This window comes from Carex rostrata, chromosome 17, assembly GCF_964058835.1.
Source record: "Carex rostrata chromosome 17, lpCarRost1.2, whole genome shotgun sequence".
In the NCBI taxonomy this organism is placed as follows: Eukaryota; Viridiplantae; Streptophyta; class Magnoliopsida; order Poales; family Cyperaceae; genus Carex; species Carex rostrata.
Window position 1 is genome coordinate 2,341,876 of NC_135934.1, and position 18,491 is coordinate 2,360,366.

The 18,491-nt window shown below is 31.1% G+C and overlaps 1 protein-coding gene across 1 annotated transcript; it reads left to right on the top strand.

The window, feature by feature from the left end:
• Positions 1-13,441: 13,441 nt before the first annotated feature.
• On the top strand, positions 13,442-15,566 carry LOC144568042 (DUF2358 family protein (DUF2358)). Its single transcript, XM_078318262.1, has 2 exons — positions 13,442-13,885; positions 14,907-15,566. The coding sequence occupies exons 1-2, from the start codon at positions 13,485-13,487 to the stop codon at positions 15,376-15,378; spliced, it is 873 nt and encodes a 290-aa protein (XP_078174388.1). The 5' UTR covers positions 13,442-13,484; the 3' UTR covers positions 15,379-15,566.
• The last annotated feature ends 2,925 nt before the right edge of the window (positions 15,567-18,491 follow it).

Consider the following 18,491-nt stretch of genomic DNA (forward strand, 5'->3'; position numbering starts at 1 on the left):
GACAATTATTATCAGCTTTCTAAAATTCAAAATTATTTTTTAAATCTCTAAATATACACAATCTCCTAGCAAAATATAAAAATTAACAGTTATAAAATGCATTTTTTTTTCCTATAATACTTCCATGCTCATCGCTTATGTCACCTAAATAATAGTATTGTGTTATGCAGTTTTAATTAATGGTATTGTTGAACAATAGACAGATATTTATTGAAATATGTATTTTTATTTTAAAAAAAATAGTAAAAAACACACAAAAAAATATGAGAACCTTAAAGTGACTATATACATTTAATAGACTTGCGTCATTTTCTCATCCTTGAAATTTTGTCCATTATATTTTGGATTATTACGAGAATTTATAATACCAACTGGCCCACATTTTAAGGATAAACAAAATATAATTATGACAAGAAATAATAATTTTGACTTTATGGGGTGTCATTGGCGATATGAACAAAGCAATGATTGATCCATGCAACGACTATTAAGCATTTAATAATGAGGATGGTTCAAATGCCTCCATTTTTTGTGTCTCTATCATGCCTTCATTTTTTAAAACTTTAATAATTCAAAATTTAAATCTTAAAATTAAAAATAAAACCGTTGGACATGAACTACATCATTTTATCTATGCACGTGTAAAAAATTATGACATTTCAATTTTATTTTGATTGTCATCTTGAGCTTGTAAAAATGTATACTAATGTGGATAATTTATAGACATTGATTTTTCAACTTATTGATTCATATAAAAGCAAAATCAAAAGGTGATAATTTTTTATGAGCACATAGAGAAAATAACATATATCACATCTAACAGTTTTATTTTGATGTTTAAGTTTTAAACTTTGAGCTATTTAAACTTTTAAAAATGAAAGCACGATAGAGACACAAAAAAATGGAGACATTTGAACCTTCCTCTTTTATAATACCATCACATTTCACATATGCTATTTTTTTCATCTATAATGATATGAAGGTAGCTTGAGAAATTAGCTTTAGTTCTAGCCACATATCAATTACATTTTGTTGTCCAATCAATCATAAAGATGACTAGATACACTCTATCTAATTAATTATTTTTAAATATGATTTCCACGAATATATTATTTTGATGGTGTGCACATATAACAACTCATGTTGATTTTTTGAAAATAAAAATCATTCATACTTTCATGTATTTATTTGTTCTCTATATAATGAAATTGTAATAATTGTTTCTTACTACATTACACAAATACATTCAATCCAATTAACTATTTTTTAAAATACATAATAAAATGAATACATGATTTTCAACATAATTATTTTCAGTCGGTCACATAATAAATTTATTTGATAATTTAACAAGTGACATAATAATTATCTAAATAAAAATAATTAAATGTGAATATGTATTTACTATGATTTAGGGTTAACAATGTATCAAATTTGTCCTAGTCTTCACATTTAAGTTTTTAATTTGGGTGATATATTGATGGTAAGTCCGGGGTACTTGTTGTCATATCTCAAAGGGAAAAAAAAAAGTATTATATATAGTCGGTAAAGACAAAATGTGTCTTTCTTTATGAAAACAAGTTGTTAAAAGAAAAACGACCGATAGTGATTCTATAAACTTTAGAGCTTGTTGCTTCAAGTTTGTTCAAGAACAATGAAGTTTTAAGAAGAACTGAACTTGACTAATTAGCAAGTTTGTTCATTAATATTGTGTTTCTCCAATTTAGATTTAATTAGATTTATGACTCGTAACTGAATTGAAAATGTTTCCAAGACTCGGTGTACATAACGAACACTGCACCGACCGTCATTTTCAAGTAGTTAGCGACAAATGATAGCAAGTGTGAACTTTGAAGTTGGGACTGAAATGAAATTTAAATTGACTCAACTTGTTCATATGTAATATAGCCAGTATAGACTTGTACCTGCCCGACTCGACTCGACAGCAGACTGTCTTATCTTCTTATTTAACTTGGATTGTACAGAGGTGACAAATTTTGTCAGCATCGGATTCGGATCCTTTGGAGGAACCCATTAATTATTTGAGTTCCAGTCCTTGGGCTGGGTAAAAGAGACATGGGTCACCTCCTCTCCTCTCCTCTCCTCTCCCCACCTGACCACTACCCTGTTTCACCATGACTTCACCTACACTTGCTCACACTTCACTTGCTCAAGGACTGGGTACAAGCGACATGGGTCACCTCCTCTCCTCTCCTCTCCTCTCCCCACCTGACCACTACCCTGTTCCACCATGACTTCACCTACAGTTGCTCACACTTGAACTTGCTCCCCGGAATTGCGCTCCAACAAATCCACAACCATCTGGACTGCCTAATTAATAGTGTACAGTATTCTTAAGTTCATCTGGTTATTTAGTGACTTTAACAACAACATTTATTAAAACGAATTTAAACTGTTGAAATTTGAAACTGATATATTTTATAAATAATGTATTTACATGCTAAATTTATAAATTAATTTAGTAAAAAGTCAAGTAGTAAAGAAAATTTTGAAAATAAATGTATTAAAATTAACTTATAAATCTTATTAAATTTATCACTTTACTTTATACTAAATTAATTCGAAATTTTGCATATAACTGTTTCATGCAAAAATTTAAAACTTTTGAATTAATTTAGTATAGGTCAAGCAGTCAAAATTAGAAGGTTTATATATTAATTTTCATGTATTCATTTTTTGAACATATTTTGACTACTTGACTGATGATATACAAAATTAGTTCTAAAATTTAAAATTTTCGCATGTAGACGTATCACTTGTAAGTCGTAACTCGTAAGGTAGATGGATTTCAATAGTTTAGATTCATTGTTTGAAACCAATCTGATTAGAGTTAAATTCATAAAGAAACTTGGTGAACTTAACACTTTGTTTGGATGGAGAGTAGAGGGAGGGAGGGAATGGAAATGAACAAAAACTTTCCGTGGAATCATGTTTGGTTTATAAAATTATGTCGGAGGTGAAGGGTACAGGAGGTGAAAGGTTTAACATTGTATCATTATAATTAATAGAATCGGTTTCTCTCCCAAATTGGGGTGTAATGGATATAAATAAATTTTGTTACAAATATTTTTTAAAAAAATGACACAAATGCCAAACTCTATATCTTACATATATAATTCTTATACAAGTTTTTTCCTCAAACCTACAACAGTCACCGAATTTCTCATTAACCTCCTAAATTTTAATCAACCAAACAAGAAATAAGACGGAAATGAAAGTTAAATTTATTTTCTCTTATTAATCATCCAAACACAAAGAGGTTAAATAAGTTAATCTTCCTTTCTATTCCATTCCATTCCCTTCTATTATTTACCTCCCATTCCTTCCTCTACTCTCCATCCAAACAGGGTGTAAAAACACCCTAGTTTTACTCTACTTTTAATATTAGCTGTTTAAGAACAATTGTTTTTTTCTTTTTAAGAAAGCCTGTAGGTAGGGGTGTCAACGGGTATGATACGGGTTGAGTGGAGGCATTTTCATACCCGTTCCCGTCATGACAATGAATAAAAATCTTTACCTTCATCCGTTTTTTTTTTAATATTGTACGGGTTGGGTAAACGGATAAAAAAGTATTATTGACATTTCGATTTGTGTTTTCGATAAAATATTTTTCAAAACAATAAAACAAAAAGAAAAAAATAATAATGAATACAACTAATTTGTATTATGAAAATTTAATAAAATACAAAACTTTATTGTATCATGTATTATCTTCATACAAATATATATCTATATCTATAATTTTATTTTTATAAATTATCTTATACGAAAACGGGTAAGATAACGGAATAAAATATTTACCCTTACCCGTACCCAATAAGTTAACAAAAAAAAATCTTACCCTTACCTGTGTTTTCGGAAACGATATGAGTCGGGTAAACGAGTAAAAGGGTGCCATTGACACCCCTACACGTAGGCTATTGTATTGATTCCAAAAAAAATACAAGCTAATTGTTACATTATATTAGACAACGAGTTTATGTGAAAGCATTCAATTGTAAACAAATAAACACACACAGAGAGTATGTGTATCTTGTGGACACAAATTTAATCATTCTTGCTTGATTGTAATGATATGAGCTTAGTAATTGTTTCCACTATGCGCATATTTATCTTGTTTTTCTAGCATACTACACTGTATCAAATCTTTCCTTGTTCATAGTCGAGAAGACACTGAATCATACCAGACACGAAACTCAATTAATCAGACCGGAACAGTCAACATTCAAAAGAGTATGTAGCATAAAAGACATTGAATCAACTAAATCATAAATTAAATCAACCAAATCAGAATAATCACCTTTCAAAAAAAAAGAGCCCCCAAGGTTGAATCCACACAATTTTATTAGAGCAAGAGAAATATACGAGGTACATGGATGATTTTGGGAAATTTACGAGCCCCAATAATAGTTTGGAGTTGTTGAATACTAATTTTATTATAGATATCTTTAAATGGGATGGGGCCATGGGGCCTAGTTCAACGGATCATGTCAACTTGATTTGAAAGACAAACAAGTTCTACTTGGAATGGGATAGTATTATAGTAGTCATAGGGGTCCACATAACTTCAGTTCCTAATTCGTTTGCATATACTTTACTTGCATTTATAATATTTTTGCATCCAGTCCTGTACGGACAAAAGGCTTTCAACACCGGCGGACCGGCCTATGGTTTGGTTTTACCTCTAGCAAAACATTTAATAATAATTATAAATAAAGAGTTAGGCTGGGGTGATATGGATAGCATAGTTGCCTCTATGCTACGGCTCAATATTCGAGTTTTCAAAATTCAAACGGTCGATCCAAACCGTTCATCTTATTCTCCATATTAATATCTGCTTGGAGACCAAATTTTACATTTTTCTGAATTTTTTTACTATTTATTAAGTATTTTACAAAATTGTTGATCCAACGGTGGCTGCACAAAACAGTAAAACCGTTGGATTAGCGATTTTCAAAGTGGCTTAATAAATAGTAAAAAAATTCAGAAAATTATAAAAGTTGGTCTCCAAGCAGATATTAATATGGAGAATAAGATGAACGGCTCGGATCGACCGTTTGGATTTTGAAAACTCGAATATTGAGCCGTAGCATAGAGGCCACTATGCTATCCATAGCACCCCAGCCTAACTCATAAATAAAATGAGGAATTCACTTACAACATTTTATAATAATTCGGTTTTACAATTTTAAAAGTTCAAACAGTCGATTCAAATCATTCAATATGATATCTATAATAAAATGTACTTGGAGATAAATTTTTATATTTTTTGAATTTGTAACTATTTATTAAGTATTTTATAAAACTATTGTTTTTAGTGGTCCAGAATTGTCTAAAAATAGTAGTTTTGTAAAATATTTAATAAAAAAAAATCAAAAAAAGGTAAAATTTTATTTGTAAACACATTTTAATAAAGATATCATGTTGAACGGTTTGGATCAACTGTTTGAACTTTTTAAAATCGTAGAACCGAATTGTTATAAAATGTTGTAACTTACAAATGTTGTAAGTGGATCGCTCATCTATAAAAAAAAAGTAATTATATCTTACTGAAATATGTTTATACGTTGTGTTATCTAAAACAAAAATCTAAATATTACATGTGTTTATACATACTTAACAAAATTAAATAAAATCTAAATAAAGTTGTGCATAAAATTTGTTTAAAATCTGAACAAAAAGTTGAACACACAAATAATTACCATTAGAAATATTTACACTATGTATTAATTTATTTCACACCAATCTTTCTAAACTATAAAGAAATACAAACACAATCTAAAAAAAATACTTTTTATGCCTTTGAAATTTTTTATCCGAGGAAAAACATAATTATCTTTTCTTATTAATAGAAGCCCGAAATATTAATTTGTAATTGTTCCACAAACAAAATCAGAAGAAAAAATCTCAACAAAATAATGCATAACTTGGAACTTTTTTCATATCTCAATAGAGGAGGGTTCAAATGCTTCACCATATCTCTATTTTTTAAAATTTTAATAACTCAAAATTTAAAACTTAAATATCAAAATAAAACCGTTAGATGCGATCTATGTTATTTTCTCTATGTGCTCAAAAAAATTATCACATTTCAATTTTTTTTTTATGTGAATCAATAAGTTCAAAAATCAACGTCTAGAAATCATCCACATTAGTGCATTTTCTACAAGCTCTTGATGACAATCAAAATAAAATTGAAATGTTATAATATTTTACACGTGCATATATAAAATGATGTAGATCATATCCAACGGTTTTACTTTGGCATTTAAGTTTTAAATTTTGAATTATTAAAGTTTTTAAAAATGGAGGCATGATGGAGGCACAAAAAATGGAGGCATTTGAACCCTCCTCATCTCAATATTACTTGCAACTTTAACATAAAGTTGAAGAGTAAAACTAGGGTGTCCTTAAGTTCACCAAGTTCTTTGGTGAACTCAAGTCTAAAACTCATCGAATCAACTTCAAATGACAAATATGAACCGTCGAAACCTGCCTACCTTATGAGTGATGCGTCTACATGTGAAAATTTTAAACATTCAAATTAATTTAGTATAAAGTCAAGCGGTCAAAATTAGAAGGTTAATCAATTAATTTTAATACATTCATTTTTTGAATCTTTTTTGACCCCTTGATTCTATGCAAAATTAATTTTTTTTTACATGTAAATGCATCACTCGTAAGATAGGCGGCTTTGAACGGTTTGGATTCATCATTTGAAGTCGATTCAATGGGTTTTAGACTTGAGTTCACCAAAGAGTTTGGTGAACTTAGAACACCCTAGTTTTACTCTAAAGTTGAATATGGACACAATCACTTAAAAAAAATTGTACTAGACATGAAATATATTTATATATAGAGAGAGAGATGGGCTGCGGTACATTGCAATGTATAACTATTTTTGTATATTGGACTATAAATCATGTAATTCTAAGTCCAAATAACATATCCAAATCGTTCATCTTGTTGTCTGTATTAATATATGTTTGGAGACTAAATTTTACATTTTTTTGGAATTTTTTTACTTTTTTTAGATTTATTGAAAATCGTTGTTTTCAAACAAATATGGACCATAAAAAAACAGCGATTTTCAATAAATCTAAAAAAATAGTAAAATTTGGTCTCCAAACACATATTAATATGAAAAACAGGATGAACGGTTTGAATCGGTTATTTGGACTTTGAATCACGTAATCTGTAGTCCAATGTACAAAAATAGCTATACATTTCAATGTTAAACCTTTCTTGTAAACTAATCCAGAGCTGACAGTATCAAACCCAAATAAAATATTTCTAAGCTGAAATCATAGATAATCCCTTCTTGAACCAATCATAATCTGATCTTACGTGTACATTATCTCAACCAATGCAATTGCATTCATATTGTCAAAAAGGTTAGTTGACAATATACTTCTACTTTAGTTTTAAATATCAAACAGGATTCATAACACCAACTATCCAACTAATTTTCATGGATTTTGGAAGAAGGTTTAGGTGTTTAGCCATGATGCACACCCAATTTAGCTACTCACTTTTGTGAAAAATCAATGCTCTTCAAACCTCTTTTTCTTTTCTTTTTTTATTCTTATTAAGCAAAGATATATGTCTTTAAACGACAAAAATAGCAAAATCTTTGAACTGAAATTTGGCAATATATGGCCCACCAAATAAGAAAAGAAAAGTGTATATATATATATACAAAGAAAAATGATATTTTACAAGAACAAAATTGTCAAATTGAATAGTGGGTACTGATAATCTTGACCGGACAAATCCTCAAATTTTTTTTTCAATTATTTTTAAGAGACATCGCTTTCTCGGCAGTACCAAAAAGCAATATTTCGGTCCCCATAATTTATAATCTGTTTTAGTTAGCATGTCCAGAGGATAAATTTATTTGAAAACTAAACTTTGCACCAAATCATAAATTGGTAAGTCTAACTTTAACTTATCCTAGCTACTTCAAATCACCGAAATCAATTTGTCCTAATATAATATTTTAGTTTTCCTTTTGGGGGTCAAGATAGGATAATGAGTAATGTCGACTAGGTCTGCAAATGAATCGAATCGAATCAAATTTAATTCAATTTGAGTTCGAGTTTAAATCAATTTTGAACTGAACTGGTTCGAAATTAAAGCAGAGTTTTGAACTGAAAAGAAGAGTTCGAGTTTGATTTGATGCGATTTGAACCGTGCTAGTTCGAAATTGAAGCAGGATTTAGAACTAAAAATAAGAGTTTTGAAGTTCGATTCAAACCAATTTTGAACCAAACTGAGTTGATTCGTTTCAAAACCAAACTGATTTGATTCGTTTCAAATTGAACTTTTTTTCGAATTGAACTCAATCGAATCACGAACTACGATTTTTTTGTGTACCCCTAATGTCGACATTGAAAGACTTAAGTTGTTAGATGGAGTTGTAATTATAAGCAAAATAAAATTAAATAAAATCTAAAGTTTTTAGTATGAGAAATCGCCATAAAGTGCTGAGTTTTGAACTCATGCGTTATGATTTGTAATTTGCCTACAAAAATCTAAATCTAAATATTGATTAACTTATACCTTGTGATCTATGATGAAATGTACAATTTTTGCTGAATTTTATCCTAATTAAATAAAATCATATAACAAACTTATTTGCTTTGTTTAGCGAACCTTTATTAAAGTAGCATGAACCATTTTATTAGGATAGATTATTTAAATAATTCTCACAATGGAAGAGGAACCAAATCAATTTCTAAAAAGTTAGACAAAAGGAAGTAAAGGAAGAAAAGGAAAATTACAAGCGTCGGCACGAGAGGAAGAAAAGGAAGTAAAAGTTAGACAAAAAAAAGTGATTACAATTTGTGAAAAGCAAAATTTAATAAATAGTTGAGTTGTTTGGATAATTAAAAAGTTAGCAATTGAAGTGGAATTAGTGAGGTTCATTTTCATTCAGTTCATGTTCAAGCACTAGCAGAGTGGAAATCCCCTTCTTTTGAGTTTTGTCTATTAATAAATTCAAGTGCTTGTTTTTGTCTTACTTTTTTCCTTTTTCATATATTATCATCAAATTCCTCCTCTTTATATTAGTTAGAAAGTGTATATATATTACCATCGATAACAAACTTATTTTGATGCGACTATTTTTCTTCTACGCTAAACTATCTCATCTTCTTTCACATCCTTTTTACTGTCGAAATCTTCCAACATCAATTTAATCACTGTCAGCTATAAGATATGAAGAGAAATTAAGAAACATTAAAATCTAGAAGAGAGCTCGTTTCGGAGGAGAAAGAGACTTAAATAGAAATTCGTAGTAGATATGCAGATATATAGAAGAGAGTTGGTACTCAAAAGTATGTATAGATAAGTAAGAGAGAATGTACATAGCAAATTGGATCAATTTAATTAATTCTTAATAAATTGTAGTTTTTAAAATATTAAACATAATTAATTTGAATCTTGAGAATATTTATCTTAGAAGGAACCGGATTTGATAGAAATAAAATTTAACAAGATATAAGTCCAATAAATTAACATATTATTACATGAAAATAAAAAGTAATGGAGCCAAGTTTTATCTGCAGAAAGTTTTATTTGACTGATAGAAAAGTCTCACAAAAACGAGAAATTAAATTTTATGGGACGACGACCAGACTTGCGATGTCGTATGGTGTTGTATAATGTCAGATTATTAAAAGACAACAAGTCCAGAAAATAAGTGTAGTTGATATACATATGTTGTGGTGAATTTGTGATCATATAAGAAGGAACCGAATCGGAAACGATGATATACATGACATGCTTGAGGTAGCACGGACTGAAGAGAAGCTTGTCCAACACCGCTTGAGATCGTTTCGGCATCTTCAACGGAGGCCTCCCGAAGCATCGGTGCATACTGTAATTATAAGTTGTTTCGAAAGCACAAAGAGTGACAAAGACCGGCTAAGATTGACATAGTGAAAAGAAACTTGAAGGAATAAAGTATATCTAAATAGTTGGCTTCAGACATGACATGAACGTGTGAAATTTAACGATTCATATACTGGAACTATGACCAGGAATCAGGGTTTAGAGGTACTGTTATAGGCTTTAGGTCCTAAGACTTTTCATTTAGAATAAAGAAAGTAGAGTTTAGGACTTCGCCCCTATAATTTATAGTGTAAGCATAATATTATTAGTCTTATTACTAATATTATTGGTACTATTATTACTATAATATTACTATTATTGTTGTTGTTATTGTTGTTATTAGCTACTACTATCTATCTTGAGTTTTTTTACTCTAATTGAATTTTATTTCTAACTTATTTTAATTTTTTTTTAAACTAAAAACCTTGTTATTGTTATTGTTGTATTAATAGTGGGACAACCTATCGAATATTTTTTTAAATGACACAAAACTTATACTCCATAAGAATAATTGAGTTTTAAATCCTCTAAATCATGTCAAGTTACCAAATCAACCATTAATTTTCAAAATTTAATCGTATGATAGTAGAGTTAAAAATATCTCATTATATTTGTACCCCAATTATGTTTAACATTTTTGTATCGTTTTTAAAGTTTAAGTGAACATGATCGCTATATAAAAATATAATTGAACTTTTAAATATTAGGGGGAATTTCATGTATACCCCTTAAAAATTTCAAAATTACATATTCCCCCTCTAAAGTTTAAAATTACATATTTCCCCCTCTAAACTTCAAATACTCACAAATTTACCCATTTTATTGTCTTTTATATTAAAACTCATTCTAAATTTATAAAATACCAATTTCACCCTTTTATTAAAAGCATATAAAGCCCATCAAACTCAAAATTGAATCTGAATAATTTTTCTACCGTCCAAACTGCTTTTCAATATGCGTGCACAAGATCAACACGAATCTTGATGCGAACACGCACGCATATTGATGTGACGTGCACATATCTTAATGCGATGTGCACCAATCAATATTGCTTTAAGATCTGTGCATGCTAGATCAACACGAAATTGAAGCACTATGCACAGATCTTAATGCGATTCACACGGATCAAACGGTAGAGGAACCCTTTAGATTTAAATTTGAGTTTGATGGACTTTATATTCTTTTAATAAAGGATAAAATGGGTATTTTAAGATTTTAGAATGAGTTTTAATATAAAATACAATAAAATGGGTAAATTTGTGAGTTTTTGAAGTTTAGAGGGAGAAATACGTAATTTTGAAGTTTTTGAGGAGTATACGTGAAATTCCCCCTAAATATTAAATGGTCCAGAAACTTTTTGAAAATAGTTAATTTTTCTCTTATCTAAAAAATATTAAAAAAAATTTCATATTTCAAAGCACCATAACCTCACTCATTATATAAATATAACATAAGATCAAAACCTAAGTATCCGACTTCAAACACACAAGTTAATTTTGAAGCCTGTTAAAATTATGACGCATATATTGTGAACAAATCTCAATCACAATTAATACTTAATAGTCCACATCATACTGTGTTGTCATTACAATACGTCAATACCTACCCTGATATAATTTCCACGTGTCAATGTGTATCTCAAGTCATCGCCACGTCATTATCAAAAGAGCTACATGCTTATACCAACATCACTAATTCCTAATGAAGGAACTTGTTCTTTCGTAAGCTTTACTGGGCCCAAAAAAACCACCTTTTATTCCTATATTAAATTGTCTTGGAATTTTTTAGCCTCTTTAGGACAGTCAACTCAGCCCATATTTATCCGGCCCAAATATGTGAAAAATGAGAGAAGGCCTAAGCCCATTTCACATCACGCGTAGACAATTAATTGGGAATCCATTTCACATCACACGGCGCTCAGATCGAGATTTCTTGTTGGAGAAAGAATTCAATTTTAGTTCACGAGAATAGGTCTCCTGAAATTTTGTAGAAATTTAAGCATAAAATAGTATTTGAAAGTATCAAAGTGTGTGGGTTTCAAGTTTCAACACAAAGTGTTCAACCTGGAAAATGAGAAAATGAAATGAAGTTGGTTGCTAAAGCGAAAAATATTTCTAATGTCAATTTGTCCACAATTGGCTCCTGTTTGCGTAGAATAGGAGGGTTGTAAAGCGAAAAACATACACTCTATTTAGAACTTTAATAAACATGTAAAGATGAGAAACTTGTCTCTGTAAATAAAGACTCAACCTCCAGTTTTATAAAAATAAAAAATAAAAATAAAAACAAGGAAGGTAATTTTTCTTCTAAAGCGAGTCATTGACTTATTGCGGTTGTTTTGAACTCGCAATTCTTTTAGTAACCTGATTGATCTTGCTTTTTCCCAGTTTAATTATATATATCCGTAATGAAAACTGAAAAGTCGTAAAAGATGGCTTTTATATCGAGGAGACATATAATATTTTAATGGAATATGGCACTGATTTTTGTGGAAAATGATATATATATATATATATTTTAATTTTAATTGATACCAAAAAATTTAAACACGTTTGAGCATAGAAGAAATTGTGGCTGGAGAACGGACTTCGTAGCCTAGTAGGTAGCCCACATGGCTTAAGTCGGCTTAGGCATTAAATTGCACCGTCCCTTTCAGATATTTTAAAGTTTAAACGGTAGAAGTTATTTAACAATTTTGATAACGTTTTTCTTTTTGTTATTTAAAAAAGTTTTCAAAAATAGGGGAAAAAATTATGGACATGTATTATAATTTAAATATTATTTGATATATATTAATATTGTTAATTATGTACTGTTGTAAATTCTATGTATTGCTGACAGTATATATTAAATTATTAAATGATGTCTCAATTCTAAAAAAACAAAAAAAATTCACACACTATTAACTTTTAAATTGTCAGCAAAGTTTACTTTTTATGTTGTTTCACAAATTTATCAGTTTACCATCCGATCTGATACCGACGAAGATTGGATCAAAACAAAAATGTGATGGGAGAATAGAACTGTCGAGATATTCCGAGATATTCCCAAGCAGTCGGAATTATCCGTGGCATTTTCACATGGAACCCACGAGCCTCGACAGTCATATCATAAGCTCGCTGTTCCGCTACTTATTCAGATCCGGTGCAATACCTGATCATATAGAATGAGATCGGAGCGGTTGGTTTTAATCTCACACGGATCTTAAAGAAAAGCTTCTATTCTTCAAATAGGCTCCGAATTGATTTAGGCTCTGTCGGATGTATTCTATCCGGATGCTCTTACTCGCTACTTTGAACTCGCCTCCTCTGAGATATCTCATATTTTGCGTGACATTTTGGAAAATATGAAACGTTCAAATGTGCTCTACACGACTCTCAAAGCACAAAAATACTGGCCCCTGCGCTATCTCCGAATAGGCACTGGACACGTCCATCACGCAAAATATGAGGTACCCCAGAGGATACGCACTCCGATACTATTCACCTCTTTATCCAAAAACCCTCCAATTTCTCGCTTTTCGTTTTCCCACCTCATATACTAATAAAACTTCCAAAAAAAAATCGAGCATGGCGCTTCTCTTCTCTCTAATGGAGATTTCTCCTCTCCCCATGTCAGCGAAAGCGTACTGGTCTCACAGGGGAAGGTCCTCGTCGGCTCGGGTTTGTAGTTGTAGGTGCGCGAAACTAAAGGATGACAAGGCGGAGGCCAAAGCGGGTCGGGTGATTAGGGTTTCGGATCCGATCAAGGTTTCGGGGTTAGGGTTAGGTTTAGAGCTTGAGACGCTGCTATCAGGCCCGCTTTTGCGCGGTGATTGCGACTCCTCTTCGTCTCCTCTGTCGGTTTCTACTATCGAGGAGAAAAACGAGGATAAGAGCGACTATTATGTGAATATGGGGTATGCAATTCGCACCTTAAGAGAGGAATTCCCTGAGATTTTCTATAAAGAACCCAGCTTTGATGTATACAGGTAAGCTTGATATCAAATTTCTGAATTTTGTACCAAGTTGCTTCAATTAAAAAGTAGTATTGTTTGTATAATATATGGAATTTTGCTGTCTTGTATTCATTTCAGAGACTTAGTCAAGAGTACATCACATAGCAAGTAATATGAAATTAAGAAAGAACCAGCTGAGGTAGTTATTATTATATAGTACAGTAATGGGCAACGAATTTAACTAAATTGGACATGCCATTTCTTATTGGATGTTTGTACCAAACAATTTGGATAAATTGGCTTCAATTACTGAGGTGTTGTGCTGTATTATATCAGAAGGTTGGTTGATTAGGGATTGCATCCAGTCTAAATTTTGGTTGAAAGTGTGATTGGTAATTTGGTATCCATGTCTTGTTAAAATTTTGGTCGAAAGTTTAGATTTAACATTTTCTTGGTACTGAAAACTTTTAACCTTCTGTGGTCAGTTTTAGAATCCAAAGCTTGAAGATACCAAATTAGCACAAAAACATTACCTTTTTCATAAAGAGTTATATTGTTTACATGAGTGAGGCTAGCATGTGCTAGGCTCACCAAGCCCTCTGGTGAGCTTAAATGATGAATCCAAACCGTTGAAACTGATCTACTTCACCAATGATGCTTGTGAAGCGAGTACAACAAAATTTTGAATTCATTTAGTACAAAGTCAAGAGGTAAAAAAAATGATGAATAATAATGCATTAAAATAACTTATAAACCTTCATTTTTTGACCTGTTGACTTTGTAATAAATGGATTCGAAAATTTTGAAATCTTGTATGTACACGCATCACTCGTGAAGTAGATCTGTTTCAACGGTTTGGATTTGTCATTGGAAGTCAATTTGATTGATTTTGGAGTTAAGAGCCTAGCACACGCTAGCCTCACTCTGTATACATCAAATATTTGCTAGAAACCTACATTGATGTTGAATTATCCTTTTAAGTAATCAATGTATTGCATGAACCATTATCACTCTTCAGTTATAATCATAAATTTATTTGCAATTTTGTCACCAGAGAGGATATAGTTTTCAAGGACCCATTCAACACATTTACCGGCCTTGACAACTACAAGCAGATCTTCCGTGGTCTCCGCTTCTGTGGCCAGCTACTTTTCAAATCCCTCTGGATCGACATAGGCAGCATCTGGCAGCCATCGGAGGATATTGTCATGATCCGATGGACTGTGCATGGGATTCCTCGTGTTCCATGGGACAGCCACAGCCGGTTTGACGGCACGTCAGAGTACAAGCTTGATAAAAATGGGAAAATTTATGAGCACAAAGTAGATAATGTGGCTTTAAATTCACCAAAGAAATTCAAGGTTTTGCCAGTGGAGGAATTGATTAGGCTGATCGGCTGTCCCTCTACACCGAAGCCCACCTACTACAAGGCATTGCCGTTGCCTATATTGCTGCCATCCCTATGGATAAGGTGTTTTCTGGGATTTTATCTTGCATTGAGTCTGGTTTATGCTGCAAAAGGATGAAGGGCAATTTTGGTATGACTGTAAAATTGAAATTTTGGCTTGTTTTTGATATGATAGGAGAGTAGTTGCCGGTGTAACATACAGCCATATAGATGTACAGTTAGTTGAATATTGCATAAACAGGAATATGCCTGTTTACTAATAGATAAATCTGCTGCTAGATTATCAGTAGGAGATGCTTACTTGCATGTGTTTTTTGCTCACAATTGTGAACTTGTGATGTCTTATCTTTTTCTATTTTTTTGTTTTTGTTTTTTTGTTTAGTTAGGCTATGGTACTATGCATAGTGCGGTTTGATCCATACTATGGATTAATATCTCTATTTACTTCAAAGTCTAAACAGTCTATCTAAACCATTCAACATGATTTCCATATGAAAATGTACTTGTATAAATGTTACATATTTTAGAATTTTTTTACTATTTTTTGGATAGGTTGAAAATCACTTGATCTAAAATTCTAGACCATTCAAAAGTATTGATATTCTACCCATATGAAAAAGGGAAAATTTTCGGTATACCCATCCAAATTTTTAAAATAGCCAATATCCCCATAAATATGTCATAATAACCAATATTTCCTACAAATTCAACTTTATTTCTTCTATTCCTTTTATTTTTTATCTTTTATTTAATCATTTTAAAGATAAAATTGACAAAGTATGTCCTCATTCCTCTCTCTCTCTCTCTAATTCACTGTATACACACAAAAAATCAGTCTCGTTGCAAAAAAATGATTCTCTTGGGACTATGGGGCCTTAGGATTATTTATGCCTATTTCTCTACAGAATGTAATTAAAGGTGGATAAAGTACATCTCTCACCAGCAACAGATTTATATCCGGTAAATTGGAATCCAAATCTTTACTTATAGATTTTCTTCGACAATTGCTCCCATGAACAGTTGCAGTAAACACCTTTATAGTAATAAAACCCTATCAGATCTAATAAAATTTATAACAGAATTAGTAATCTATTATCAGATTAGGCTTCAATTGGGGGCAATTGAAAAAGACAAGGTATATTTGAACATGGTTTGAAGACAAGGTAAAATTTTCTAACATCTGATCGGTAATCATTCGATACTGGTAAACAAGGCAAGTAACATCTGAGGTTGCCAAATTCTATGATATGAAAACAAAAAGAAAAAGACGAAACAAAGGGAATTTGAGTTTGGGTTATTTGTGGTGCTTTTAACGTGCCAATACTTGCATAAATCTATTATGGTTTCCCTTTTCTCCTTTCTTTTATTATTGATTTGGTTTTCAAAATGTCATACAATGAATTCATGTTGGTACAGAGCGTCTAGAATATGCTTTGCTTATTCATATAGGGGAATATGCTAGCTTGCTACGCGTAGCATAGCTCCCCTCCGTGCAACGGTCGATCAGAAGTTTATCTTGTTCTCCATATTAATATGTGTTTGGAGACCAAATTTTACATTTTTTGAAATTTGTTTACTATTTTTTTAGATTTATTGAAAATCGCTGTTTTTAACAAATCTGGACCATAGAAAAACAACTATTTTCAATAAATCTAAAAAAATAGTAAAAAAATTCTAAAAAATATAAAATTTGGTCTCTAAACACATATTAATATGGAGAACAAGATGAACGGTTCGGATCGACCATTAGAATTTTGAAAACTCTAATATTGAGTCGTTGCACGGAAGGGAGCTATGCTACGCGTAGCATGCTAGCATATTCCTTCATATAGGTTCTTTCCTCTGATTGTGAGTGGTCTCAGTCGATTTATGGTGGGAACTTGAGATCAATAGAGACCATCCATCGATTTTTTGCGTCATTGCAAGGTCTTAGATAGTTAAGAAATTAATCAACAAAAATGTAAAATGAATGATGACATAATACTCACCAATATTCATTGAAAATCAATCAAACTTAATATTCTTTTAAGTGTATAGTGCACAAGAGAGAGATGGAATAAGGGCATATTTGTCCATTTTTACCTTTAAAATGATTAAATAAAAGATAAAAAAATAAAAGGAGATAAAAGAAACAAAGTTGAGTTTGTATGGGAATATTGGCTATTTTGAAGATTTGGATGGGTACACCGGAAATTTTCCCTATGAAAAAATTCTAGAAAATTTAAAATTTTATTTGCAAGTACATTTTCATATGAAATTCATGTTGAACGGTTCAGTCGGACTATATTGAGAAAGGGGAGGTAGCACAATTGGCTAGGAAGATGTCCTAGAATTGTTATACTCAAAGGTCGAGAGTTCGATTCCCCCTCACGAACCTTGGTAGCTACTACCAAGTTTTCAAAAAAAGAAAATGAAGATATTGATTCAAAGGAAGAACCAATCCGTATTATGCACAGTACCATAGCCTCACCTCGGATCAAAATCTGCTATTATTCTTGTGTATGAACAGTGTTCCTGCTTTTTCAAATTCAGTCATTAAATTGTTTCGAGATGCGTGCACATAAAAGTTTTTGAAAAAAGTTGCTTTGAGATTCGTTCCTGAAAAAAATTGAATAGTTGGATTCGAAAAAACAGAGATAGGAGGGTTACTGTTCACGGAAAGAGAATAGTAGCGGATTTCATTCCGCCTCACCTCACTCTTGTTGTTGTTGTTGTTTTTTTTTAAATATCTTGCTTTGCTCAAGTTTATTGAAAATATGCTCAAAAAATAAATTGCAGGAAAATTTTGAGATAAAAGAAGAGATGAATTAAAAAATAGGAACTCATTTAAAAGCAAATTTCCGAACTTCCAAGATTTCCCTTTGCTGATTTTATTTCTTTTTGTTGGCATTTTATTTTATGAATATGGCAGTATGGTGGCATTCACCTGCAATGTTTTCATTACATGGATATGTATATTTTTCAAAATTGTTTGAATGCATGCATTATTATTAGTTTACAATATTGTTTGATTTCTTTCTGACATTCTAATTGTTCCTTTGTTTTGTTATAACATGAAATGGTGATTGCACAAGTTGCTTATATTTCTAGTAACATGTTCAAATTTTAGTCGCTCCAAAATAAGCCATCTCCAAATCCAAATATACTTGCAAAATCAATTTTGTATATGCATGCAACCTTTTGACAATATAATGCCCTCTTTTATATACTCCAGATTTCAACATGCTCAAT

What these genes read in the sequence shown, in the direction of transcription:
- LOC144568042 (XM_078318262.1), top strand. Translation starts at nt 13,485, where the DNA reads ATGGCGCTTCTCTTCTCTCTAATGGAGATTTCTCCTCTCCCCATGTCA. An exon ending in CCCAGCTTTGATGTATACAG is followed by an intron (nt 13,886 to 14,906) that starts GTAAGCTTGATA and finishes TTTTGTCACCAG; the next exon opens with AGAGGATATAGTTTTCAAGG.